Source organism: Pezoporus occidentalis, unplaced genomic scaffold (genome assembly GCF_034315485.1).
Source record: "Pezoporus occidentalis ecotype Australia unplaced genomic scaffold, CSIRO_AGI_Poc_V1 ctg102, whole genome shotgun sequence".
In the NCBI taxonomy this organism is placed as follows: Eukaryota; Metazoa; Chordata; class Aves; order Psittaciformes; family Psittacidae; genus Pezoporus; species Pezoporus occidentalis.
In genome coordinates this window covers 769,687-783,161 of record NW_026912801.1, presented here as the reverse complement: position 1 = coordinate 783,161, position 13,475 = coordinate 769,687, and the positions used below count along the sequence as shown (strand labels likewise).

The 13,475-nt window shown below is 39.9% G+C and overlaps 1 protein-coding gene across 8 annotated transcripts in view; it reads left to right on the top strand.

The window, feature by feature from the left end:
* HECTD4 (HECT domain E3 ubiquitin protein ligase 4) overlaps positions 1-13,475 on the top strand; it is a 70,935-nt gene that overhangs the window by 37,034 nt on the left and 20,426 nt on the right. For all 8 annotated transcript variants that reach the window (XM_062614959.1, XM_062614978.1, XM_062614948.1 and 5 more), the window contains 25 exons: positions 188-380; positions 552-656; positions 742-830; positions 1,091-1,266; positions 1,726-1,861; positions 1,989-2,130; positions 2,240-2,406; positions 2,960-3,106; positions 3,459-3,643; positions 4,164-4,317; positions 4,483-4,763; positions 5,073-5,262; positions 6,370-6,451; positions 7,077-7,279; positions 7,454-7,589; positions 8,210-8,392; positions 8,660-8,830; positions 9,208-9,377; positions 9,857-9,972; positions 10,856-10,959; positions 11,238-11,399; positions 11,533-11,681; positions 11,947-12,026; positions 12,154-12,317; positions 12,876-13,113. In XM_062614959.1, the coding sequence (XP_062470943.1) occupies positions 188-380; positions 552-656; positions 742-830; positions 1,091-1,266; positions 1,726-1,861; positions 1,989-2,130; positions 2,240-2,406; positions 2,960-3,106; positions 3,459-3,643; positions 4,164-4,317; positions 4,483-4,763; positions 5,073-5,262; positions 6,370-6,451; positions 7,077-7,279; positions 7,454-7,589; positions 8,210-8,392; positions 8,660-8,830; positions 9,208-9,377; positions 9,857-9,972; positions 10,856-10,959; positions 11,238-11,399; positions 11,533-11,681; positions 11,947-12,026; positions 12,154-12,317; positions 12,876-13,113 (3,923 nt within the window). The remainder of the gene's footprint in view (positions 1-187; positions 381-551; positions 657-741; positions 831-1,090; positions 1,267-1,725; positions 1,862-1,988; positions 2,131-2,239; positions 2,407-2,959; positions 3,107-3,458; positions 3,644-4,163; positions 4,318-4,482; positions 4,764-5,072; positions 5,263-6,369; positions 6,452-7,076; positions 7,280-7,453; positions 7,590-8,209; positions 8,393-8,659; positions 8,831-9,207; positions 9,378-9,856; positions 9,973-10,855; positions 10,960-11,237; positions 11,400-11,532; positions 11,682-11,946; positions 12,027-12,153; positions 12,318-12,875; positions 13,114-13,475) is intronic.

Sequence of the window (13,475 nt, the reverse complement as noted above, 5' to 3'; positions counted from 1 at the left end):
ATGTTGGGTGTCAAGTGAGCTAAAGAAGCAAAATGAGGATGCGGCATGTCTGATGTGTATGATGGTATGAGTTTAATAGTCTATAAATGCTCGTTTGTAAATCAGCATCTAGTGAATTGTAAATCTGAATTGTTAAAGTTTGTCCATTATTCTTGCTTAATCAGTTTGGCTTTACCTATAACCCTAGGGATGTGATTCAGCCAGAAGTAATGGAGGAGATGGTAGTTTCATGTGTGATAAAACATCTGAATTTGGTTGATGCACTCCAGTCCCTGATAAATTTCCAGTATCAGGAGGAACATGCTGAAGAATATGATTTACTTTGTAAAATTATGGGCGAGACCTTTAAGAAGCTAAATGCCATGGAGAGACAATTGCAGGTAAAAATAAAAATACATAAACCAAGAAGGCTTTTTTTGAGAATAAAGGTGTATTAACAGCATTTTTAGAAACGCAGAAATACAGAATATACTCAGATTTCTCCTTTTAAGATTTCTTCTGCTCCTTAAGGTGACCAACTGCAATAAGTGTTATTTTTGTCCCTTTATTAGAGTGTGGCTGAGCTGGAGCAGAAATGGCAGAACGAGGTAGATGACGCCATGCATGGGAAGCTGGAGAACAATGTCCCATTCTTTTATGATTATCACTTCAATGAGGTGAGCATTGTGGCTGCTGTGTGTGTGCTCCTGCTTCATGCTGCTCACTCAACACATGTTCATCCTTTTCCTTCACTTTATTTAGAGCAAGATGAAAGAACTAGAACTTCTGTGTTCAATGAAAGAAGTTTCTTTTGATGGAAGCGATCTGGAGAATGTGGTCCTGGCATTAAGGTTGGTAGCTGGCTGTGGAGTGGACCATTTAGGAAAGGTACTTAAAAGAGCAGCTGTAGAGTATTTGTGTTAAATATATTAGTACCTACAGGTACTTACTAACAAATCGTTTATTTCATTTTTTCTGCTTTCTACTTTGTTGGCATAGAACAGATTGATGCTGTATGTCTTCTGTAAAGGAACCTTTCTCACAGTAGCATGTTATTACAGAAGCCATTAAAACATAATTGAGTTTGCTTCTTTTTCTTTCATAATCTTAGGGAGAAGTTTTTTCAAGAGGTGAATTCGCTGATACAGAAGACCTCTCATCCCCTAGCGAAAACCAAGACACTTGTGAAGAGCTTGATGAACAGAGCAGAGCTGTTGCTGCACGTCACTATTGCAGCACAGTCTGGGATCACAAGAAGTATATCTGGTACCCCTGCAGAGACTCCAGGTATACATCTTGTGATCAACATTGTGCTTTTTTACTTTTTTTCTGAAGAGATAAGTTCTTCCTTTTCTCTTATTTTCCCTCTTTCACTTAAATTAAAATTAATTGTTTTTCTCTTTCTTACTTTATCAAATTAATTTGTTTACAGTAAATGAGGTTGTGTCTTTGTTTTCTGATTGCTGTAATGATGGTAAATTAAGGTATGGTTAATAATAAGTGGAATTTAAACTTTAGTCTCCTGAATTATTGGCAGAAAAATGTGTAACCTGGTCACATCAAATCTAACTTGATACAATACCTGAAAACAGGAAAGTCCTCAGAACTGAGTTGCAAATTCTTGCTTAAGCTGCATTTTCCCTGGTGGATGTTAACAGCTTTCACTGGAATGTCCACACTGATTTTAAAACCAGCTTGTACTTCTACACCAGCAGTGACATTCTATCTTCTTGTGTAACACTGCAGCCTGTAAATCAGCATCTGAAACAAAAGTGATCTCTCACGCCGTCCGCCAGCCCGTCTTCCTTCGCAGTATGTCAGCACCATCCGACTTGGAAATGATTGGTAATGAAGATATCGAGTTTGCTAGATCAAGTCAAAGGTATGCGAGGGCTTGTTCCACTAAGCTGCTTTACAGTAATGTGGCCTATGTTGTTAAAATCATCATAGTCTTTGCAAACAAAGCCTGGCTTACTGCTGCCCCTCGTAACTCTCCTGTGTTCTCATAGGCGCCGCCACGTTACCAGCCACAGAAGTAGCTCTTTTACTCTTCTCCAGTCACTGACCATCGAGGACAGCAGAGATAAACCTACGTACAGTGTCCTGCTGGGGCAGCTCTTTGCTTTCATTGGGACAAATCCTGACCAAGCGGTATGTCTTTTTGAATGTGCTAAATCCTTATATTTCCGAATTCAAACTTTCACAAGGAAGTGAAGTGTTTTATCATGTCTCATTCACAAAACCAAACACAACCTCATAGGTGTCCAGCAGCAGTTTTCTGCTTGCTGCTCAGACGAGGTGGCGACGTGGGAACACGAGGAAGCAAGCCCTGGTGCACATGAGAGAGCTGCTGACAGCAGCTGTTCGGGTTGGAGGTGTGACACATCTTGTAGGCCCGGTGACCATGGTGCTGCAGGGAGGACCAAGGTTAGTTTATTTCTCTGAAAAGAATTGTTTCAGTCTCTGTAGAAGATAGCAAATTGCTTTGCACACATTAAAACCATGAGGAGTGACTAGCTGTGAGGGCTCCAGTTTGTAGAACTAAACTTCCAACAACCATCTTGGTGCTTGTCGGGTTAAAAGGCAGAAACTTCTAAAAAATGCTTTTATTTGATAGTAGATGAACTTTCCTTTCATACTTGGATGATGTGTCCACAGATATGTCTAAAGGTATCTTACTGTCTTAATTCTATGTTCATATTAATTAGGTATTAGTGGTAGACTAGGCTGATACTGATACTAAATCTGATAAATACTTTGTGTTGTTTGTGGTCAAATTTCGGTCCTGTTTGAAATAAAACGATCCTACTATCTTGTTTACATATGTTTGATATTAAAGCATGGAGTGATTTGAATTTTACTTCTGTTTTTTGGGTAATTTTGAATATGTGCTGATTATTTCTTTAAAGCTATATTTGGAAGTATTTTCATTTTATTTAACCTAGAAAACCTACCATTTCAAATCTCTAACTACCAACAGAATTGAAGAGCTCACATGTGGCGGGATGGTGGAACAAGTCCAGGAAGCTTTTGGAGAGACAATGACGTCTGTGGTCTCGCTATGTGCTCGCTACCCCATTGCTTGTGCAAATAGCATTGGCCTCTTATGCACTATACCTTACACAAGGTATGAAAGTGTTTCCTGCAGAAAGGGAAGGAGGGCATCCTTAATAGGTTTTGCCTTAGGGAGAAATATTACCTAGTATATACATACTTCCTTTCTTCATAAAGCCCTGTTCAATCTGGCCTTGAACACTTCCAGGGATGGGGAGTAATGAGGATTATCTTGAGAACATCCTGTTAAATTTGCTTAGAGTACAGAATTTTATCTGGGAGGACAAGGGAGAGGCAGAACCATCTTTCTGCCAAGTGAAGTGACTAATTGCTGAGTTAACAGCACATTCTGTATTTTCATTGTGTCTGTTGTTTGGTGACTGAAAAGTTATTTAAGTAACATCCAAATATCTCTTCTCGTACAGGAGCGAAGAGAAATGTTTGGTACGTAGCGGCTTGGTACAGCTTATGGACAGGCTTTGCAGTTTAAGCAGTCAGACAGAATCCAGTTCAAATGAAAAACAGACCAAGAAACAGAAGGTGGCCACCATGGCTTGGGCTGCCTTCCAGGTGCTGGCCAATCGGTGTGTTGAATGGGAGAAGGAAGAAGGTAGGAACACTGCCAAATAGGTTTCTGTTGTGTGCTTTAGAATTGTTTAAGTGCCTGAGATGTGGTGTAAGTGTATTTAAAATAGGCCATTTGCTCACCATGACTTCAGTACTGTGTGGGTTCTTCAGAACACACAAGTGGATACAAAAATAAGTTGATTTTTCTTGATGCTTTTTTAATTCTAGGAGTTCTTTTCCTCTTCGTGGGAGTGTTTATGTTGCATATACAAGTCTGTCACTTGGTTCTGTCTAGACATAACCAGAGGCCCTGAGTGGTCCCTGACAGGTTTCGTCTGTGATAGGATTCAGCCATAACACAAACTCATACATGTGTAGCTATTGGCTGATGGAACATAGATGTTGTATCAGGTTTTACTTTTAATTAAAGGCATTTTCTATATGTTTTTTTTTTGCTATAGCAGACCAAAAACTTGCTAATTTCAGTTTATGCGTAAGGAATGTGTAGACATGTCCATTCATTTTGTTAATTCCAATTGTGTATTCTTGCACTGCTGTTAAAGGTGGCTCCACAGAAGCTGTTCACTCTGGTCTGGCTCGCCAGGTCTCCAGCCTTCTTACCAACCACCTTGCCCGAGCCACAGAGTGCTGTGGTAACCAAGCTGCAGGAAATGATGCACTACAAGATGTTCTCAGTCTTCTTAATGACCTGTCAAGGTACTAGGCCTTTGCCTCTGGACTATTTTTTATTGTGTATGAAAGCAGGTGGGGGTTCTGTAGGGGTTATGTATATATATATATTTCACAGTAGTGAAGGTAAGATAACTTTCAAAATCATTCTAAACTGACACTTACTCAGTCTTGGTGTTTAATCCCTTTAAGGAGTCACATAGGTAAAGCAATCCTGAGCCAGCCAGCCTGTGTGTCCAAGCTTCTGTCGCTTCTCTTGGATCAGCGTCCTTCTCCAAAGTTGGTCCTTATAATCCTCCAGTTGTGTCGTGCTGCACTGCCTCTCATGAGTGTTGAGGACTGTGGAAATGTGGAGTTGCCTCCCTGGAGTTACTCAGTACCCTCTCTGAACAGCGAACAGGATGATCCCAGTGACCCAGCCTCCAAGATTGCCTCTCTGCTGTTGGCTAAACTGGCAGATTATGTCGTCCCAGGTACCAGCATCTTTCTAGTGTCATGCTAATCTGAGAAATTGCCAAGCAGGTCATGTTTCTGCAAGGAGTTTTTGTACTGACAGCTCGAGTAGGAAAAGGTATATGATGTGTCAGTGTTAAGATGGGACATATCTGTGACTTTCCACCTGGCTCTTCATTTAACTGTTCTCAGACTGAGTGTCACAGTGATGTATTAGATTCATCTTGGGTGTGTTAGCATTACTTTCAAGGGCAGGAAAGTTTGTTGATAGAACTCATGGTTGTGTGTTTTAATTCCTTTTGTTTTTCTTTTTTTCCTTTCTACTGAAGGGTGCCAGACAGTTCTTTCTCCAACTGCCTCTGAGCCAGACACTACTTTGGCAAAAGCCAGCCCTAAAAATTCCATAAAAGGTGATAAAGATCCTGGAGAAGAAAGTGAGGCAGTGGATGGTAAACTTTCTATTTTTATTCATAAACGGGAAGACCAGTCATCCCATGAAGTCCTTCAGCCATTACTAAGGTACTCTTAACTCACTGGATTGGAATTAGCAACCAATTTTGTCATTTCCATTTCTCCTCTCTTTTTTTTTTTTTTTTAGTGTTACAGGTATAGAAAAATGCATTGTAGACATAAGCAAAATGTCTTCCTAGTTTCTTGTGTTTATTGGCAAAATAATAACATAATGCAAAAATGGCTTCTGGGGCTGATGCTTAGCATCCTGTTACCTGGATAAAATGCACACCACTACACTGAATTGGTGGTGAGGCAGAAAGACTAAATCCCAGTGCTTCCTGGACTTGTCTGTTTTGTGGAAGACTGTTTAGCAGTGATGAGAGCAGCAAAGCTGAAACAAGAGCAGGGTATACACACGTCTAAAAGGAGGAGGAGGATATGAAGTGTGATGTTTTGGTTCGCTTACAAGCCATGTAAGCCACAAGCAAAGGGGCATAAAAATATCTTGATTTGTCTGAAAACAGCGATATGAAAAATGAACTACTTGAACAATACTCCATCAAAAAAATTGAATGTATCTTGTTATTGTATTGTAGCCTATGTAGGACCAACTAATAGATCTGTCAAAGCAAAATGGCTTTAAAAGCATTGCTTTTAATAATGCATACACTGGATAATAATTTCCTATTACAGCTTCTTTAGTATTCTTTGTGCACACTTGTTTTTTTGAGATCTCTGAATGTCAAACAGCCAACATCATCGCCTCTTGTATTTTGTACTGTTTGTTTCATCCCCCCACTCCAAGCTGGTTTTGAACCCAGGCCCTAAAAATGGTACTAAAAGGTACAGCTACTGGGTATTGGTGGGAGAAAGATTAACTCAGGCATTTGTGTTCAGTAAAAAACATTGCATGATGCTTCTTTTTAACGGGGAAAGGTTAAATTGCTGTGCAAATGACTACATTCAATAGTATTAAATTCCTTTTGTAAATTATAGTGCAGTTGGGTTTGTCTTTAAGTAGAAGTATTTCTACTACTCTTGAGCAATTCAGTTGCAAGGGTTGCTTTCAAATAGTTTAAAACCACACATAATGTATGAAATGGAACTGTAGAGTTCAGCTGTTTTTAACATCAGTGAAAACAAAGCTGATGTGTTTTGTTTTCACTCCAATAGTAGCTCGGAAGGTCGTCCATTCCGACTGGGAACTGGAGCCAATATGGAGAAAGTGGTGAAAATGGATCGAGACATGACAAAAGTAAGGAAAGAAATAGCTAAAGAGTTACTCAACATCGTAAAAATTGATGGCAAATCAATTTTGGTTTTTGTTGATGTTATATCCGCTTTGTTTAATGTTATTTAATTTACAGAACTCTTCAGAAAGATAACTTTAAATGTATTGTTAGCATTATGAAGTTATTGATGTAAATAACAGGGCTAAATGATGGAAAAGGATTTTGGCTAATGCTTCCTCCAACCGTTGTAGGTCATCTTTAAGCCCTTTAATATTCTCTGTCCTGAGATGTTTAATGCACACTGATAGTATTTAAATTAAACTTTCATGTATATTTTCAGACAAGTTCCTAAGTATTTGCACCAGAGATACTCCTATGTGGCTTTTTTGATCAGAGAAACTATACTGTTATGCTAAAAATGGAATGTTAAAGGCAATGAATCTATATTGATCTCTGATCTCTTTTTTTTAGATGAGAAAAAGCAACAGAAAGAATTTGTCTTATGACTGTGACTAATACACAGGAGGATGTTTTGATGTGTTCTCTGTACTTTTACATATGCAGAGGGAAGACAATGAAATGCATCACACAGTATGGCCAAATAGAGCTAACATTAGTATTTGTCTTACACGGCAATTTTGTTTGCAGAGCGGCTGTTGTGAAGTGATTACAGAAGAAGCTGCTGCAGCTCTTCGAAAGGCAACTAAGTGGGCACAGTCTGGCCTAATAGTTAGTGTTGGGCCACCCATAGAAACTGTCAATCCAGAAACTACCAGTGGGTTGTCCACTGGGGACAAAAAGAAGACTGCACAAACATCTATTTGCAGAGAGAGGAATTCTGAGCTTGCCAGGTAGGTCACTTTGATTCTATATTAATCTAAATCCTGCTTTTCTATATACCAGTGTTCGTAGTGCTCCAGAAAATAATCTTCCCTTTTTTATGCTCTAAATTCTTGACAATTGAAGCTTCTTTTCCTTCTGTTGTTTTGAAATTAATGGGCAAATTACTTTCTTACCCTGCGTAGGACGGATCCTGTGAGGCCATTCATTAGTGGTCATGTTGCAAACAGCATGGCAGCAGAGGTCATCGCTTTGCTGCATAGCTTGTTGATGGCACCAGAATCAAATGCAGCTCAGATATGGACAACAACTGCTGAAAAAGTAAGCAAACGGAAGATTAACTATCAAATAATACACCAAGCATGTACTGAGTAGTTGAGAGGACTTTATTATTAGCAACTTCCTAAGCTACTCCTTCCCAGTTCAGTTCAAACTGGGATGTATAATTGCATCAAAGCAGCCTTTTCTGGTAGATGGTGCAGAATAAGTAATCAAAAACTATCCAGCTTCAGAGAATAAGTTATTCTCTAATTCACCTGTCAGTCTTTTCAGTAATTAGTAACGCTGTTTGTTTAGGGAGCTATCTTGCCTTCACTGGGTCATTAATCTACCTTTGCTAATCAGTCCTCTCTGCCATGACCCTCTGAAGGTCCAAAGTGTTGGCTAGAAAGGGCTCTACTCTGCTTTTATGTTCCTCTGAAACCTGTAGCAACTAATCTGTTGCTTAGGCTAGATCCTTGGGCAAAGAGTTTTGCTAAGATGATGTATATAGATCTGTGATGTTTGCACTTCAGAGAACATGGAATATTCTAAGTTACATAATTCTTTTAAAGAACAAAAGTAATTCTGAGGCTGTGTGTGGGCTGGAGGCTTGGGGCATTGTTTTTGTTTGAATTGTGCTTTGAAGTCATTCTCTGCCTATTTTTTGCTTCTGTCTTGAGGTTCTGTCTCGGGCTCTGATGTACATTCCACAGCTTGGGAAATATGCAGAGAGTATTTTGGAGAATGGGAGTAGCAGCGGAAGGAAACTTGCTAAACTTCAGAGAATCGCTCGGCAGGCAGTAGCTGCCCTTTGTGCTCTGGGTGGCTTTAAGGAGACAATTAAAATAGGCTCTGAAGTTCAGGTAATTCAGTGCCATTCACATTTTATATCTGATATGAGAATTGGTGCTTCTGATGGTGTCTTACCTGCTCTGGCGTACTTGGGAAGCAGCGTGCAGGTTGTCTGTGGTTGTGAAGCAGTTGAAATAACACTTGTGGAGACTGCTACTGTGTGTTGCTCCTGTTTACTAAAACATCCAGCTCTGTGTTGAGTTGGGGTGTGGGGTTCTACACTCAGTGTTTCTTGTTTGGAAAGCCTTAAATCTTACACAGACCTTCTTTGGTTGTAGGTTTTAGGTAAAGGAATAGCAGGAAGCATTGGAGTTGTGGCATCTATTAATGAACAAGAAGGTATAGCAACGGTCAAATTTCCACCCACCAGTATAGACAGTAGAAAGACCTCACAAGCATCAGACACATTAACTATTCCATTATCTAGGCTGTGTGTTCCAAGGTCTGAGGTACGGTAGTTTTAAGAATCCAATATTAAGTATAATATCAATTATTTTTTTGTCACAATTAATCTACAGCATGTAAAAAGCTTGCTTCATCTTTGCTTAAAGATTACTTGTAAAGATTGCCTCTTAATATCTATATGTAAGTTCTCATTCAAGTAACATGGATATTCATCTTCTTGGTGCTTAAAGATGTTTCATTACATACTGTGTTGTTTTTGGGGGGGTTGTTTGTTTTTTCTTACTTTCTTTTCTTTGACTGGTGTTTGGTGGTGGTTTTGTGGTAGTACAAAATGAGAATTAACTCCAGGTAATAAAACACCCTTATTTCTTAGAAACTAACTACTTGAATTTAACTTTTTACCGTGCCCCCCCACCATCAGGCATTGCCTCTTCATAAACTGTCCATTACTGAGAAGGTAGTACAGGCAGTCCAGTCCATGTTGCTCCCTCAGGAGGGAAGTCTATCTATTCACACCTCACTTCCTGCAACAGGAGATGGCTCAACTCCAGTAATGGCAGTGGTCCGGCTTCTTGCTGAAATAAGAACCAGGTGAGTTTTCGTGCAAGAACCAGGTTTTGTGAGTCTGTTTTGATAGTGTACACAAACGATTCAAGAGAACTTAGAATCATAGAATCCCAGCCTGGGTTGTGTTGGAAGGGACCTTAAAACTCATCCAGTTCCAACCCCCTGCCATGGGCAGGGACACCTTCCACTAGAGCAGGTTGCTCTAAACCCTGTCCAGCCTGGCCCTGAACACTGCCAGGGGTGGAAATTGCATGGGTTCATATTTTCTTCATCTGTGGGCATTGACATATGACAGCAGGAGGCAAGGCAACAATTCTTGTTTGCTTCCTAAAGTACATTTATTGTCCGAATGTTGTGAAAATGAGCACCAAAAATAAAGTCCCCCTGTAATACTGACAATGCATGTAGCAAATGCTTCATGTAAGTAACCGTTGTGAAGCAGAGGAAAGGTGAATTCTGTGTACACTTTTGTAATGCTTTAAACCTATCATTTTTCCATTAAGAGCATGCCTGGTGATGGCTCAGCTGTTAGAAGACAGCTCATTCTGTGAAGAATTCATTCAACAGTGTCCAGCTGCTGTAGAAGTTCTTAATTTGGTAGCACAGGAGTGCAGCCCTGGTAGGTATCCAACATGCTCTTGAAGCTTCATTGTTGTACTCAGAGACATAACAGCTTTTAAAATCACTTCGCTTTGTTTTGTCTTTCAGCTACTTAGAGTTTGATAGCTAGCACGGTACAGCATGTCTTGTCATAGCTGCAGAGCTGTTATCACACAAGTAGCTAGTCATCACCCTGTATCATTTTAAACATCAGGCACAAAGGTTAGACCAGAACATGATTATCCTGTGTATCGCAGAAGATGAAAGTCCTGAGAGTAGTTCTCTACTGCTACACTTCTAAACCCTTTCCACTTTTCTTGCTTCCAGTGTAACTTACTCTGTATTCCCTGACATTATCACTTCTGTTTTCTTTTTATAACCTTTTTGCTAGTATTTACAATGCTTTCTTATATTCCTGATCATTGAGCTCTTGATTTCCTTTCCTGTTTAAGGATAAGCAATGGGCTCAGCAGAAGTCTTAGTTCAAGGGCAAGTTTTAGGAACATGTCAGAGCCTTTCATTAGAGGAAAAGTGGCTGAAGTGAAGGATGTCAGGGTGGGAACATGAGGGTGTCAGTATGATCTCCAGTGTAAGAGGAAGGGTACTGATTTTTTGACAGCAGGCATAAATTCTTTTGACTTCCTGCTTTTGCTGGGTCATGAACCTGCTCACTAAAATGAATTTTATATCTTAATTAACATAGTAATGTCTTTGCTAGCCAAATATGTATTAAACATGAGGAAAACAATTGCTTGTATGCATTAGATTTTGTCCTTAATTTTTTTGATTAGGTGAGACTATTTGATCAGATCTCTGAATGTATTTGTTTCTGTTTACTGGTATTAAGATTGCCTTGTTGGACTCCAGTAACTAGATTTGCTTTGTTTGGTTTGTTGTTACAGGGGAGAGGCTCCTTGTTGTAGAAATGCAGTGTGAAAGGCTACGGATGTTGTATCGTGACTGTGCTCGGCCTCCCCCTCCTCCGCTCCAAGCAGACAGAAGGCAGGTGAGCACAGAAACAGTGCTGAGCATACAGCCCCTTGGAAATGAAGCCAGACACAGGGTGCAGAGAGTCTGCCTGTGGTCTTGGAGCCAAACTGGCTGGATTTGTGTTTAAACATACCATTTAATGTGAATTTCTGTAATGGGAATTATTGTGGTTGCAGTTGTGGTAATTGTATGTGATGTATTAAATGTGCACTTCATAAAAGAATGTGCTATTGGATTTCAGTAGAAGACATCAACTGTAATTGGTACAATAAAATTCTCTGTTCCTCTTTGTAGCCCAAAGAAATCACTTGGAGCCCATCAAGAGTATTTCCTCCTGTGCGAGCATGCATGTTTTCATCACATCTCACTGCTGTGACCTTCTTGGCTGATCCTAGTGCAGGTGGGGGACTTCCTCGGGGCACATTCATCTATGCCACTTCACCAGTTCCAGTACAGGTGAGAACTTAACCTGTACAACAGTGTGTGTAGTTTAACGTTCAGTAGTACACAAAAAGAGAAAGAAAACTTCCTGTTTTACCTAAGATTTGTAAGTAATTGTTTTTAAAATAATTATCATTTTTGTTTCTAGGCACCATCATTCTACTGGGAAATTGAAATAGTTTCCTATGGAGATACAGATGATGACACTGGACCAATAGTTTCATTTGGCTTTGCTACAGAAGCTGAAAAACGGGATGGTGCTTGGACAAACCCCGTGGGCACCTGTCTCTTTCACAAGTACGTTGGAGATGTACATCAGAAATCACGGTCTTGCTCAGTACATTTGTAAGCTCCTTACGGAAGAGGATTGTGAGCATGTTGTAGTAGGCAACATGTATGTTTTCATTGTTAAAATGGTGAAGTAGAGTCTCTCCTTATCAAAATAAGGAGAGTTGAGTTGCCTGTTACCAGTATCACAGCTACCTGGACTTCAGTAGATAGTGAGCTGTAATCCTCGTGCGTTTCAGTGCTCTTCTTAATTTCTCCTTGCATTACTTTTCAGCAATGGGCGAGCAGTGCATTACAATGGCTCCAGCCTGCTACAGTGGAAGAGTGTTAGACTGGATGTGACTCTTTCTCCTGGTACGTAAGAGTACAGCTAACTTCCTGATTTACCAGATAAGCAAATCCTCTAAATGTAAAGGAAACAGTGGATGAGAAAAAAAGATTAAATCCATGTTCTTCTTTGGATGATTCTATTTTTCTGCAGGGGATGTAGCAGGAATTGGGTGGGAAAGAACAGAAGGGACTCCACCCCCTCCAGGGCAGCCAGCTAAAGGCAGAGTTTATTTTACATACTGTGGGCAGCGACTTGGGCCCTATCTAGAAGATGTCTCTGGTGGAATGTGGCCAGTTGTCCACATTCAGAAAAAGGTGAGTTTTTAACAGAAATACATTGCTTCATACATATTTTTTTTTCAGATATATTAAAATTATATAGAAAGTATTGTGCCTGCTCATGTATCTATAAAAAAGTAGAGTGGTAGTTTTTACCCTTACTGAGTTAGGTTGAGGTGTTCCTTTACCCTTCCTAGGTGCATATAGATGCTTTGCCATCATTTTCAACCTTCCTGTTAGGACACTAATGAGCAGAAATGCCATCTCATCAGACCACTAATGGCTTGACAAGATAGCATTATTCTGTGCTAGTAGCCTTTCTATTAGTATTCCTTCCCAGCAATGACCTTGCTTCAAAGAATACCAGCTAATTGTGCTGTATCTTGAAGCTAGAAGAAAGGCAAGTTTGAAGTTTGTGTTTAGAAGCTTACTGCTTTCCCTGCTGCAGCCAGTTTTATAGCTAGTGCTGCTGGGAAAGCTGTATGGCATGGAGATGTAATCAGTTTCTCCTTTTGGCTGAGGTTTTTAAAAGAGCAAAGAGAAGGATCAAAACAATCCACAGCTCATCTCAATGCTTTTATGTTCATCTTCCAGAACACAAAGGTCCGTGCGAACTTTGGATCTCGCCAGTTTGCCTATGCTGAAGGACAGGCTCACAGGAACGCTGCTGATCTCTGCATTGACCTCGCTGAAGAAATCAGTGCCAATTTTGAAGCATTGCCTTTTGCCATGGCTTCTGATAGTGATAATGATGCTGGCACCAGCATCGCTTCGGATCCTGGGACCCATGGACCTCCATGTAGAATTGCAGCCGTTGCTACAGCTCAACAACGTAAAGTGATGATTAACTTCTTTTAAATCTCTTTCAGGGGAAATTACAGTCAGTTAAATAGAGTTTAAGCATATCTTTGCTGCAGTCCTTAGATACTGCCAGTTCAGGTTAAGAAGTATGATAGGCATTGCATACTGACTAGATTTTAGACAAGGCAATTAAAAAGATCTTTCTTTGGTCTTTCTTTTGTAGAGATGCACAAATTATTCTCAGTTAATGCAATATAACGAGAAATTACCTTATCAGGGCTCTGAATACAATAAGATGTTGATTGAATCAGCCAATTGGTTATGCTGTGTCAAAATGCCTTAGACTTCCATAGACTGATTGGAGACCATGGAACACAAAAACTGCATGGATAT